The sequence below is a fragment of the Mustela nigripes genome, chromosome 14 (genome assembly GCF_022355385.1).
Source record: "Mustela nigripes isolate SB6536 chromosome 14, MUSNIG.SB6536, whole genome shotgun sequence".
In the NCBI taxonomy this organism is placed as follows: Eukaryota; Metazoa; Chordata; class Mammalia; order Carnivora; family Mustelidae; genus Mustela; species Mustela nigripes.
In genome coordinates, this window is record NC_081570.1 from 87,892,808 (window position 1) to 87,907,934 (window position 15,127).

A 15,127-nucleotide genomic window follows, 5' to 3' on the forward strand; every position below is an offset into this window, starting at 1 on the left:
AACAAATTTTGTATTTGTGTTATATCAGTATTCATATTACAACTTAGTTTGATTAACGAACTTTCATTTCTTATTAAAATATTAGTTCATTTTACCTTTATAATAACAATTAAGCAAATCATGTGGTAGTATTTTGATAATCCTATAAAATTTATTTAGTAGAAATCTAAGAACATAGAAAAATACTGTATTGTAAGATAGATAAAGATACTTAGATACTAATTAAAATTACTCCTTTTGAGGATATGTGTATTATAAATTCGTTAGCTTCTTTGTTCTCCCATATAACTCTGGATGGCTATTTTCTAGTTCAGCAGACAATAAATAAACCTCCTAGACTAGTAGGTTTTAGTTATGGAAGTCTGTTACATTGAATTTACTGAGAAAAGCATAGTATTTTCTCCAAGTGAAATAATACAGTATATTCATGTGCCATGTTTCTACACAAAATCAGTGGAACTAGAATTCTGAAGAGGAAATTGTTTTAAATTTTTTTAAAAATGGCAGGTCTGAATTCCCTTTAATTTTTAACTCTATTATTCCCAATAATACTGCTATAAACCCATCACTCATAAATTGGTTTGAAATGCATTATATTAAGTATAAACATAACTCCAGGGGATAGGTTATTCAGTGTACCTAATTTCTGATTCTTTGAGAATATGCACATATTTTAACTTCTTGAATTATCTGCATAATGATGGAAGATATCAAGTATTTTGTAGGAATTTATTAGTAGTAGTATTGTGTATAAATTATTTTCTCTCTCAAGATGAGTAGCAAATACTACCTGTTATTTTAGATAAACCTTACAAATAAAATATTACATTTACATTATTTACAAAACAACAAATCAGCCATCTATCTCGATTGATGGAATAATATATAATATTTTTATGACCTATTATTCATATCTCTGAAATAAGACTAAAGCAGTTTGCCACTCAAATCAACTATAAAATGTCCAATTTAAATGTTTTTATTTAAATATACACAATATACTTCATGATCTCACTTATATGTGGAATTTAAAATAGCCAAGCTCATATAATATGAGAATGCTGGTCACCAGGGGCTGAGGTGTGGGGAACATGAGGAAATGTTCGTCTTAGTTTACACAGTTTTAGAGACAAAAGATGAATAAGATCTGAAGATCTAATATACAACAATGTGAATGTAGTTAACAATACTGTATTCTCTTAAGACTCAAAGTTAGCCAGGTGTTACCAGATAGCCTTTAAACAAATGAAAACAATATGGATGAAGAGTTTCCCAAACTCCAAACCTCTGGCATCCATGTTTACCTTCAAGAATAACACAAGATGAAACCACAGCAGTAACTGAAGTACTTAAACTTGTTCCTACTGAACCCGCAAGCTTTAGGAAGCCATAAGAGAAGCTGAAAAGGCTTTCAAACTTAGAATTTATTTATTAAGAATTATTTCATAATTTTCTAGGTGGACAAAACTAAAACTAAAGACTAGTTCTCACAACTATCTAGTCAACATTACAGCCAAAAGGGGATGACGCCAAGGGTAGAGGAAAGTTGAGAGTCTGTCTTCATGTGTCTCCTACAGTTTTGCCATCAGAGACCCGTTATCTCTACTACTATTCTTCCTATGACAACTGTACTCAATGAAAAATGTTCTTTAAATTCCACCCTAAATCACTTGCACGTTTTCAACACAAAACATTAAATTTAAAAATATAAACAAAGAGTCAGTAAAAAATACTTGACTTTATGCAGTAAGAATTAGATAATTTTTAAATGCTTCTAATTTAGTAAGGAAGAAATTCTTTACATGGTTGACCATATAGAATTAATTATAATAAAAATGGCAGCATGTGTTCAGCAGATATATACATCAAAATACTATATTATAATCCTCTCACATTTCTTTTTTCTGAGGGTTAAATCTTCTACTTAAAATAAATTAAATGCAATATATGATATGTCAACAATCTTTGAGACTAAACAATAGAATCATTCTTATATCATTTAATTAATAACTAAAAAAATGTATATTTTTTCACTATATAATAGTTTATGGTATTAAATTTAATTCTTATTCCTCAAAACTGGCAAATAACTTATTTTTTTTAAATAAAGCAAATACCAATGTTAATTTTCTTAAAAATTCTATTAAGAAATGAGCATGAAGGCATAAATAAGAATTCAGAGAATCATTTTCACACACAAAAAAAGATGTTTTAAGTGAAATCACTTTCATTAGAAAACAAAGTTATTCTGAGCCCAGATATTATGGCACATGGCAAGTATTTTGAAAAGTGCCAAAGATGGGTCATATTACTAGTAATGAAAATGTAACTCCAAATATGACAAAATGAAAGATTAATTCTTTTGTAATTTGAAGGATTCCTTTTTCCTGTTTAAGTCAGTTACATCAACCAATCTCTTCTCTTTCAGGAATGAGTGTTATTAGAGACACTTAGTCTAGTCAGACATACATGGGAATAGATCCTGACTTAGTTTCTAATGACAAAACTTTGATGAAATTATTGAAATTCTTTAAACTTCAGTTGTTTCAGCTTAAAAACGTGGATAATAATAATACCATCATCAGAGGTGACTGCGTTGATTAAAGGAAATAACCTATGTCCACTACTCATTACCATACACAGCAATAAAAACCACAGTATCTCAAAATCATATTACCACTAATTATTTAACTACTAAAATAGATGGGCTGCAATTCATATAACTATATGTAAAATACTTAGAAAGACAGAACTGTTAGAAGCACTTAAAGTATCAGTCAATATCATCAAAGTCCTCAATTCTTGATGTGTCAAACTGGTACATCACTACATTCCTCACCTTTTTTTAAAGATTTTATTTATTTATTTATTTATTTATTTATTTATTTATTTGAGAGAGGGATAGAGCGGAAACAAGCAGTGTGGAGGGACAGAGTGGGGGAGAGAGAGAGTGAGAGCTTGAGAGAGGCAGATGCCCTGCTGAGCAGAGACCACTCCCCTCCCCAAACCGACTGAGCAGAGCTGGATCCAGACCCTGAGATCATGATCTGAGCTAAAGACAGATGCTTAACCTACAGAGCCACCCAGGTACCCCCATTCTTCACCTTTTCTCCAACACCACCAACTGAACCAATGGATCCTGGGGGTCCTTGTGGTCCCTGCAATGTAGGAAAAGGAGTATACAGTTATCCTTATTCTTACAATAAAAATAACAAATTCATAAATACATATCTAGTAGTTCTCAAAGAAGGAGGAATACAGGCAAGAATATTCCAAGTCAGTTGAAGGATGGGACAAAATGATGCCTTTATTGGGCTGCCAGATTTACTGGACAGCAAATAATTTAAGTATATTAAATTGATTTTCAAATTCACCAGAACTTTGAAGATATGACAGAAGATTTTCCAACTCTAGTCATGCTGGTTGATACTCGGAACACAATTTCAATCTCTTTGCCCATCAAATAGACCAGAATAAAGGATAATTTTATAGATTTTTGGAGTACATCAAAGTATGACTCTGGTTAAGAATTATGTAATCTATGCAAAAACAGTATGAACCATGTCTTAGCCTTTATATTAATTAAGGGGAATTAAAACCCAAAAACTCTATCTGCTCCTTGTCTATTTTATCCAGTTCTGGCCTGACCAAATTAAAAGCAGGCATAACAGAAAAGCAACCAAAAACAAGAATAAAATACTTTTTCATTGTGAAAAGGTGAAATAGAAGAGAGATAAGATCAAATTTTATACATCTGTTAATGGTAACAGTAAGATAAATATGGCATTGCATTTCAAATCCTGTAATATTGGAACAGTAGGTCAATTACTAAGCATAGAGGAGACTGTCTTTGTGTAATTGAGAGGAAACATTTTACACAGTAAAAGGTGCACATATTTTCATGCACATAATTCTCTAACATAACATATCAAATGTGAACTTTGAACTTCTTTAATATTTGTGGTGACTAGTTCCCTATAAAACCTGTTTATTTCCCTATGAAATAAAATGTAGTGAGTAGATTATTTTTGAGCTCTTGTCCATTTACACATTTAACAATAGTGCAATCATACCAACTGTGTTTTAGATACCATCTGCCATTACATGATACTGACACTTAAATAACTTAACAATGATTAACATATATTTCACAGTTCTTACATCAGCTCCATTGGGACCTTGAGGGCCTCTTGGGCCTGGAGGACCAGGTGGACCCTGTAAGAGATGAATATTAAGGTTTATGAGGCCCAAACACAACTGTATTTCTGGTATTTTCATTTTGAGATCAAGAAAACTAAAAGAAGTTTCATGCTATAAAATCATAATCAGTGATTTGATTTTGGATACAACATCATGTTAGCAAATGATTCTCTATATATAGCTATGGAGAAATTAGGACTGCAGGCAAACAATTTTATTAAAAATTAGAAAATTGGGCTATTACTACTGTCTAGTACAATGAATTCATAATACAACAGAAATATGTTATACTAGAATATGCAAGAATGTTAAATTAAAAAAGGAACACAAAGTTGTAATAAGAAATGGTGCTTGAGTAGATTTAGAATTTATTAATTTTATAAAAGTATTTTTTATCTGTATATTCTTTTTGTGTGTGTGTCAACTTTTATGTTCTACATGATAGAATTGAAATAAGATTAACTATTTAGTTGTCTTCCTAAAACAAATGTTCTTCTCCCTGGTTGTGCATTAAAATTACCTCCCGGTACTTTTTATAGAATACTGATGGTCAGAAACCCTTACCTCAAGGTTGTGATTAAATTAGTCTATAGTGAACACCAGGGCATTAGAATTATTTCTAAATGTCACAGCTTGTTCTAATGTCATTGCTGAAAACTTCCGTAATATTAGCCATTACTAATATGTCAGAGAGAAATGTATTAATAACTCAAGGAACCTTAGCAATCATATCTAGAAAGGAGTTCTCAGTGTACCTGATGCTGCTTAGAGAATTAGTCAGTTCTTTGAGTCAGCATTATTTATTATGTTCCCTGCTTTTTAGTTTAATGTGATAAAAAGAATGATTCCTTATTTGAAGAAAATAAAATCTAAAATGCAAGTGCAAAAATATCAAAATATATATTCTGAAGGAAATAAGAATTGGGGGCAATGTTTATTGAAAGGAAGGAATGATTAGGAAATATATTCATTACACTTCATTATAGATTTCAATTACCTTGGATAATTGTTTCCTTATCCAAGGTAAGGCTCAATAAACAAATATACATATATATATTTCAAAGTTTCAGTGAACTCTTAGATTTATACTTAGAGCAGAAAGCCAGAATCAATAAGTGCAAATTATTTGGTTGTAACATTCTAATTCAGATAGAATTCCTTATTAAACTAAGAATTTGCTACAAAGAACAACTAAAATTTAATACCATGTTAATGTTAACATTTGCTAATTATTCAAATCATGGGTGACGATTATCTACTCTTTACCTGGTCCACTTCAAAGTCTGGAGCTAAAAACTCATAAATAACTTAAGTTTGGCAGGTTATCTACATGTCAATAATATATACACTTAGAAATAAAAATATGGATAACAACATATCAACCAGTAATGCCATGTATGCACATAACATTACTCCGAAAGAGAACAGTAGAGAGATGTTTGCTGAGAGAGGCTCCAACGGTCACAGATACAGGTTGGGCAGGGAATGGGGAAAGCATCACTGTGAAAAGTCATGGCCTTTAGGACGACTTTGTTCATCTTACTAAACCTGAAGAAAGATATCAGTCAAGAATATAAAATATTCTTGTGAAATATTGTGAATATTGTGAAAATTCACAATATCCATAATATCCTAAAAGATATAAACTTACCATGGGACCAACATCCCCGTTTTCCCCTTTTTCACCAGGTGGGCCCGGCAGACCCTAAGAGAAAATGATAAGAAGACAGTAAGAGTCATGCATGTATTTGAAAAGAAACTTTTGGCCAATTTCTAGGATAAAACCAAAATTAGATATTAAGCCAAATAAAAATATGAAATTAAGATTCAGAAACTGTCATCTGTTAAAATCTTACAATGCAAGTACTAGCTACATTTCATAAAATCTTATACCTATATTTACAAAAAAAATTATGCTTTGTATAATGTTATGCTGTTTGATTTTAGTTAAAAGAACTAAATACACAATTTAATCTGATAATTTCTGGACACAATCATTTGCTCCATCTTTTATAAATAGTGTATAAGACTGCCATTGTAAGGATTTTCTGAAAAATCTTGTCCCAGATTATTTTTGAACACCCTATCCAAGTGAGGTTTTTATAGTTATATAGCAATTTAGCAAAACTCTTTTGAAAATAAATATTCCAGGGGCACCTGGGTGGTGTAGTCAGTTGGGCAGCTGACTTGATTTCCACTCAGGTCATGATCATGGGGTACTAGGATCCAGCCTCATGGGCTCCCTGCTTAGCCAGAAGTCTGCTTCTCTTTCTCCCTCTGCCCCTCCCCTGCTCTTATGCACTCTCTCTTTCTCTAATAAATAAATAAATCCTTTTTTTTTTTTTTTAAAGAAAACAAATACTCCAGGGTTATTCCAATACATTTCCGGGGCTACAAATGCCTTCTGAATTTTTAGCCTGTTACTCTGACTTCTAGTTCTAGAAATCTACAAGGTCATAAAACCTAGTGTATTGTACTTCCTTTTTTCTCTCAAATTCATTTCCTTTATATCTAGTTGCAGTGTCAACACTTTAGGAAGGGTTCTGTGTTACAGAACAAACTCACAGAGCAGGTGACACTCAAAATTCATCTATGTCTTTATGGAAAAATTATTTTACTTCATCTTGGTCTTCTTAATTAGTTCTTTCATGCAGAATTGTTTATATTTCTTCTTTCATATCTCAACAATACTTTGCACATATTTGAATTGTATACCTAAAAACACAATGAGGTCACTTATTTCTGTACTTAAATCATAAGCTTTGGTGTAGGTGTCAATTTTATCTCTAGCAATTAGCTGAGGATCAGGCAAAAACTAGGATTTCAATAAAATGTTTAATAAATGATGAATGAATGAATTCTAAGAAAGTAAATCAACAGGAAAAACTATAAATAATAAAGTGTTTATTACAACAGGAGGTATGACAATTAAAATTCTCGATTATTCCAAAAGTTTAATCATAGAAAACACAGCTAAATTAATTTGGTTACATAAACTAAAGGAATATATTTTTTAAAGATATGATTTATTTATTTGAGAGAGAGAGAGAGAGATTGCAAGAGAAAGAGAGAGAGCATGAAAAGGGGGAAGGTCAGAGAGAGAAGCAGACTCCCTCCTGAGCAGGGAGCCTGATGCAGGACTCCATCCCAGGACTCTAGGATCATGACCTAAGCCAAAGGCAGTCACTTAACCAACTGAGCCACCCAGGCACCCAAGTTAAAGGAATATTATAGGACTATTAATAAGATACTAATACTCTAAATATTAAACATATATAAATGGCTAATAAAGTACAAATTTAAGTAAATATGCATAGTATAAATTTATCTGTGAAATACGTGTTTAAAATAGGTAAGGTACTTACTGGACAGAAATAGTGAAAGTGGCAACAATTTTTAATATGGTAAGATTATGGATTGTTTTAATTTTTTAATGTTTTAGTATTATACCATTATTTATTTATACCTTATATACTCTACATGTATTTTATTTTTAATATTTGTATAATAGTATTTCAGATATAGTCTAAGAAATAAAAATACACAAAACAAAAGCTCTTAATCTGTGCTGGCATTTTAGTAAAATTATTGATGTGGCACTACACTGCAATGGTTGCAAATTATTTGACCATGACCCACAGTAATAAACACATTTCACCTATTATCCCCTAGCTGTGCCCATGCAAAATGGCTGAAAGATGAGTTTCAAAAAATAATACCTTTAATGCACAGATGATGATCTTTGATATTTTTATTTTGTTTTACCTTATCCTGTTATATTTCATTTTTTTAAACCCTGGTAATAACCCACTAAATCATTTTTATGACCTACTAATTTCACAAGACTCTCAGTTTGGGTGCCCTCTCAGAGAGGATACTTTACTGAGTATACTTATAAACATTTTTTTTAAATGTGACATATATTTATTTTTATGACAAAATCTTAATAACTGTTTTGTAACGGACAACATACACCAGTATATAATTTCTTTTTTCTCACATGTCACTGGGATGTCTAGGAAATGACTCAGTTGTATGTACTTCCCAAATGGTTAATATCATCGAATAGCAGCTTCTAGAGTCATTAGAGAAGTTCCTGGGAGGACACAGCTAGGCAGTAATTTAGATTTTAGCCTGCCTAAAGACTACCTGGGAAAGATGGCTAAAATTTCAGATTCCAAGATGCACAACCTCAGAAATTATAATTCATTGATAGAGTACACAAACTTAGATTATTGAATAGGCAAGTAGATTTTAACATTCAATATTTCATTTTAAATAAATTTTCTTAAGTATCATGCATTACAACTTACACATATATTTAAGTTCTTATAAAGTTTGTAAATTCTAAGTTTTTATAAGTTTTTTTTAAGATTTTATTTATTTATTTGACAGAGAGAGAGCGAGCACAAATAGGCAGAGCGGCAGGCAGAGGGAGATGGAGAAGCAGGCTCCCCCCGAGCAGGGAGCTGGATTCGGGACTCAATCGCAGAACCCCAGGATCATGACCTAAGCCAAAGGCAGCAGCTTGACCAACTGAGCCACCCAGGAGTTCCTTTATGAGTATTCCTGATATTAGCTCAATAGAGACCTCTCAATAGAAAAACACTGAAATATTTCTTTCTTTCTGATGAAGTCTGGTTATAGTTTAAGCTGATTAAGACAGAATGTTTTTATCATTAAAATTAATAGAGACATAATGAGTCAAATTCTTTTGTTGCTGGAAACTAAATGCACTAAATGGCACTACAGTGTTAATCAGTTTTCATATGCCCCAACTTTCTCCTAAGGAATAATTTATGCATGGAGATACTCTCTTTAAAGGTCTGTCAATTGAAAATCATTTGCCACTTAAGTGATAAAATATAAAAAATGAATTTAAGCCAAAAATGAGCATTCTATATGTCTCCTTCATATGCAGATAAATTATAAACATCAAATTGAAAAATCAAGTCACTCACCAAGAATATTAGATTATTATTATTTATGTATTATAATTGCTAATATCTATTCTGCCATGAAGACTCAATTAAAGGATGCAGATGCAATTGTGAGCATGTTAATTACATTAGCATCTTTTCAGATTCCTGATTTAAAGAGGTAGCTGTGGGAAAATATAATCAATTTTGTAGTGAACTAATTTCTTGAGTCACCCTCATCAAAGAGCACATTTCTTACATTGTGGAAATGAAGGTAATTTTTCATTTAATATTTTATAAATATAAGCTACAAGGCATCTTCTTTAATCATGGGAACTAAACCCCTAAATTACAACCTTATAGAATCAGAGTAATCAGTTAAATGAGAAAGCAGAAAATGAATGGTAATATATCCACTGGTAATCTGATTTTGAATGCCTTGTTGTTGTTTTCAAATATGTGTTTCTCACATATGTTGATATTTTGTACTCATGATTGCTCATTTATTTTTGTCTAATAAATATAAAAGAAGTAAACAAATATGAACACAAAGTTTTTGCATTTCCCAAGTCTATAAAGAATTACTTTGGCATTAAAATAAAAGCAGAAAATTACAATATCACGTTCACTGGAAAACATCCTTTATGTGTTATAACAATAGTAACTATGTAACTCTGATAATTGTAAATAGTAATTATGATATGATAATATATAACTAGTAACTGTGATAATAACTATGATTAATAGTAACTATGATAATATAATTAATTATATTACAGTATAATCTGTATATTACATATATAATAAAGCTATTTAACATTAAAAACAGCATTCTGTGACTTATGAAAATGGAGATAAAATTAAATTTATATTTAAATTTAAATTTATATAAATTCAACTTTCATTTGCTCTTCTACAATTTCACAAATGCTTAAGGACAGTGAACTAGATGGTTTAATTTAATCATTTCTAAAATTGCTAATGTGGCATCACTCATATCCATATGATACCACTTAAAACAAAATTTTGTGACCTTCCAGAGGATCACTAGTAGGTATAGAAAGAAGAAAGCCAGGTGTTTCCAAAGTTTTTAGGAAGCAGTGAACATCACGTGGAAGAGTGGAAAAACAACTGAGAATAGGGGTTGTCTGCTGTGCACATGGCTGCTTACAGGTCCAGTTGTAAGACGTATTTGAAAGAAAATTTGAATTATTTGCAATTTCATATTTCTATTCCTGAATATACTTCATGAAATGCAATCAAAATTTAAAATAAGTTATTTTAAATGATCAATCCATTGTTAATTATGCATTTTACCTATTATTGTTTAACATTTGCTCTTGGCAGTGTCTGTTGGTAGTTGTGATTGGCAGTTTGCTCTTTCTCAAAGAAAGAGAATTTTTTAATTGTTGCTAGCCATCTGAAGTACTAATTTTCTTGCTATCAGACCTACAAAAGCACCCTTGTTTTTTTTTTAAAGATTTTATTTATTTATTTGACAGACAGAGATCACAAGTAGGCAGAGAGGCAGGCAGAGAGAGAGAGAGAGGGGGGGGGAAGCAGGCTTCCTGCGGAGCAGAGAGCCCGATGCGGGGCTCGATCCCAGGATCATGAGATCATGACCCGAGCCGAAGGCAGCAGCCCAAACCACTGAGCCACCCAGGCGCCCCCAAAAGCACCCTTCTAACCTCTCACTTTTAATGATCAGCCTTAAATTAGGTTGTAGTTCATTTTTAAGCAAAATTAGAATGAAGAAAGGAGGTATGATACCTAAAGTAGGGCTAACAATTAAGTAAAACATCATTATGGTTAAACATCTTATTCAAGTTCCTACACAGAATAAGGAAGGCGACTTGGTTTTATATCCACCAGAAAAGCTGGTGTGAGAAGTAGGTGGACATGACTAAGTACACGATACAGGGAACATCTTACCTGAAGACCTATGGGACCAGGAGGTCCTGGGAAACCTCTGGCACCCTCGTCACCTTTTTGTCCAAACATCCCTTGCTGACCTCTGGGACCCGGCTCACCATCACCTCCCTAGAGTAGAACAATGAAAATGACCGCAAACTGGAAAAATCAAGATTCTGATATGTTGTCGTAAAAATATAGCTATTTCTAATTTAATCAAAGCTGGTCTATTTACAAATAACCAAATAAAAGGATTAAGTTTCCATTGTCTACTATAAATACACCATTGTTTGTAGACTTTACATTCTTTGTTTCTGGAGTATGGTTGATTTTATTTTCTCATGTATGCCAAAGGATGTAAAAGCTGTCTAACGAAGGGGAAATGATGTTCAGAATTTATTACAAATTAAGTACTTTCAACTGTTATTAATTTTTTTCAGATGAAGTCATAACATCTTTTGTTTACAGAGATCAGCTTGGTTAGCTATATTAGATTATTTAAACTTGATTCAATGTTAAATATACAAACTCATCACTGCACAAAATCAACAGGTTATGTGACAGTTCATAAATTTAATCAGGCAACTGTGAGGATATAAATTTGCTGAACAAGAGGAGTACTTACAGCAATTCCAGGGGCACCAACGGGACCCTGAAGACCTGGAGGACCAGGAGGACCCTGGAGTGATATAAAAATCAGTAATTTTGCAAGTGAAGACAGAAGAGCCTCAGCTATAATAGCACAGATCATTTGGTTGCTCAAAATCTATTATGCATCTTTACACTTCTATGGAGAAGAAAAGAAGCCTTTTGCTTCTTTTGTTTTACTTCTTGAGACTCAGGCTTGCGTATTTGCAATCAACTTTAAATTGCTAGTTATTACTTAAAGCACTCTCATCTGTAATGTGGATATTTAAAAATAGATTTTTATGCTAAGATACTGAAATTTCACATTTGAAGCTTTTCAAAATGCCAGATTTCTTTACTGAGATGGGCATGAGTCAGAAAGAGCACTTAAAAGATTTATCTAGGGTGCCTGGGTGGCTCGGTGGGTTAAGCTTCTGCCTTCAGCTCAGGTCATGATCCCAGGGATCTGGGATCCAGCCCCATATGGGGCTCTCTGCTTAGCCGGGAGCCTGCTTCCCTCTCTCTCTCTGCCTGCCTCTCTGCCTACTTGTGATCTCTGCCTGTCAAATAAATAAATTTTAAAAATCTTTAAAAAAAAAAAAAGATTTGTCTAAACACTATCTTGTAAATGAATATTGGGATTGGGGGGTTCTATATAGACAGAATGTAGTGATATATGAAAATCTGCATCTCCTTCCTAGGAAAACACATGCAAACTTAGTTTATATATTAAGTATATCAGACGCCTTTTTTTGAGCAATAGATTTCAATACGTTTATGAGTCTTACATGCATAAATGTTTCTTCTTAACTGCCTTTTTTTACATAAATAACTGATCAGTCACTATAAAAGATCAGAGCACTGAAGAAAAACAGTCATTGTTGGTATATCTGCCACCTGTTGGGAAGAGTACTTAAAAGATTCTGAAAGCAGGATTCATAGACCATCAGGGTACCTGAGACATGTTCAGGTTTCCACCAGATCAAAATCCTTTTCATAACCACACTAAGACATGATTTCTCTTTAAACCACAGGGATATATGAACTCATGATGCAAAAGTGTTGGAGGGTAAACCTGCTGGTGACTTAGTCTCACTGCAAGGCTTTCAGGGTTGGAATTATTACATACCTTAAACATCACATCAGAAAGAGGTTTAATAGAATTGACTGAATCTCAACTGAATAGTTGCCGAAGAGGTAATATAGTATAGATATTACAAGTACGCAGTACTACGGAAAAATATCCGTGGTTAACAACAACAACAAAAGGGTTGAATGTATAATGCCCCTCAGTAAGAACTAGGAAACTCACATTTTCTCCTTTGTCACCCTTGCTGCCCTTCTGTCCCGGTTCACCAATTTCACCCTGCATTGGAAAGATTTAAGTTAAAAGTTTATTTCTAATATGTCGTGCCTGCATTGTAACTGTCATCACTATTTTCCCATTATTAAATCTTACTTTAACGTAAATATGTGCTTGTGTTTAATGTCATTGTTTAAAATGTAAAATCCTGGGTTTTCTCTGCTTCTCTTTTTTAGTGTCGACTAGTATATAGACAACCAAAGTCAACTGAACATTGAGGAATAGTGCAACTGGATTTTTAATTCACAAAATCAATTTTGTCTAAAATACCATCACTATAAACTGATACTGGAAGTAGCTGATTTATACAAATATATAATTACGCATTAATCAAAAATTACTTTATTTTTTTCTCCTGGTCTTCAAAATGCTAAAATGTCGCACATTATCGGATTTCTGGTTCATAAATTGTGTTATGGCATTTCACAATATCAGAAGACATTAAATTCATACACATAACAACACAGCCCTACATTCAGACTCAAGAGTTTAGAATCTTTATTTACATGTTGGCTAAAAGAAAAGTAGTGTTAGCAAACAGGTATGTGACTCATTCTTAAGTCTTCCTTTGCAATATCCACGACATAAGTCCTAAGTATATACAAATAATTAATTTAATTAGTTTCACATTTATTTCAGAAGCTATATATTTGAAAATAAACAATTTTGGCACCTGCTCTTCCCCCACCCCCCACGATTGTTTTTGTGTTCCCTTTTCTTGTTTAGGTCTGACATACTATTTCGTGGATAGATAGTACTACTCACACTAAACTGAAACCTTCGAGCACATGGAACATGTATGAAACTTTGTAAAAGCCATCTTAAGATTTGTTATCTAATCTTCAGAAGCATTAAATCTAGGATTCTTGAGAAAAAAAATTAAATTTTCACAAGAGGTACTAATATGAATAAAGAATACCAACCTTGTCTCCATCTTCTCCAGGGGAGCCCGCAGGCCCAGCAGGTCCTGGGAGACCCACAGGGCCTTGAACTCCATCTCTCCCAGCGGGACCTTGGGGACCTTTTTCTCCCTGTATTGAAAATCCAGCAGACTATTACTTCGCTGTAAGAAACCTGTAAATTAGCTATTTATTACAATTTTTGAGTGCAACAGTCATACTCTGGGTTTCATATTAGAGAAAGAAATTAATGTTACCAAGAAAAAGTATTTTCAAGTAGTAAATGATGACACAAAAGATCCCTACATTCTTTCCTGACTAAGAATACCATCCTTGTTAACGTTTTATAAATCTCAGGCTATGGTCCACAAAATTAACATTCAACTTAGAATTTTTCCTTCAAACACATACTTTCTAATCAAGTATTGTATATTGATAGATCAGATGCTTGGTGTTGATGAAAATTCACTGAGCTTTTATGGTTCTTTGGTGAAGTTACTGAAATAGCTGGGCCAAAAAAAGCCATAAATCATAAATCATGCATTTGCTCATATTCCCAGCTTTATAATATGCTTTATGCATCAGCTTTTTCTCTTTTTTAACAAATGTGTCATGGATTTTCCTAGATTTTTATATTTTAATTCATTGCTGCTTTTACTGATTCAAAATGACAAAGCCATTAGTTTTCTTTATTTTTTGACAATGGCGTTATTTTCCCGTCTTTAAATTTACTTCTATCGTGTAATTAAAGAAAATAGCGCCTAGATAAGGAATGATGACATTATTTTCCATTAAGAGCTCTTTCAGGATTTAAAATAAATTATTTCCTGAAAGTTAAGATTCCCTCAGTTTTGCGTAAGGTATATATATATATATACCGGATTGCTCTCAGTGACTCATTCTTCTAGTTCCAGGGTTTGGGAATCTACATGTCATTAGCTTCTGGCTTTGTCTTACCCTTCCCCAACATCCCCCTTCCCTCATCACTTACTATCCTGTCACAAGGATTAAGTTTTATCTGTTTTATCTCCTGAATGTAGTTTCTTCACTTTATCTCTACCAGTAACACCTTATCCCAAAATACCAGTAGCCTTCTTTTCAAGGGTTGAAATAAACTTTTTTTCCTTTCTCACATCTATTCTTATCTCCAAACTATTCCCCCTGCCGTAACCAGGGAGACAATCAGATCATCTTACCAACATTCTTCA

At 32.7% G+C, this 15,127-nt stretch overlaps 1 protein-coding gene across 1 annotated transcript in view; it reads right to left on the reverse strand.

Moving 5' to 3' along the window:
• Positions 1–15,127, reverse strand: part of COL11A1 (collagen type XI alpha 1 chain) — a 207,965-nt gene that overhangs the window by 32,115 nt on the left and 160,723 nt on the right. The window contains exons 43-49 of the mRNA XM_059377355.1: positions 13,944–14,051; positions 12,970–13,023; positions 11,656–11,709; positions 11,052–11,159; positions 5,852–5,905; positions 4,162–4,215; positions 3,105–3,158 (exon numbers count right to left, since the gene is read on the reverse strand). Of these exons, the coding sequence (XP_059233338.1) occupies positions 3,105–3,158; positions 4,162–4,215; positions 5,852–5,905; positions 11,052–11,159; positions 11,656–11,709; positions 12,970–13,023; positions 13,944–14,051 (486 nt within the window). The remainder of the gene's footprint in view (positions 1–3,104; positions 3,159–4,161; positions 4,216–5,851; positions 5,906–11,051; positions 11,160–11,655; positions 11,710–12,969; positions 13,024–13,943; positions 14,052–15,127) is intronic.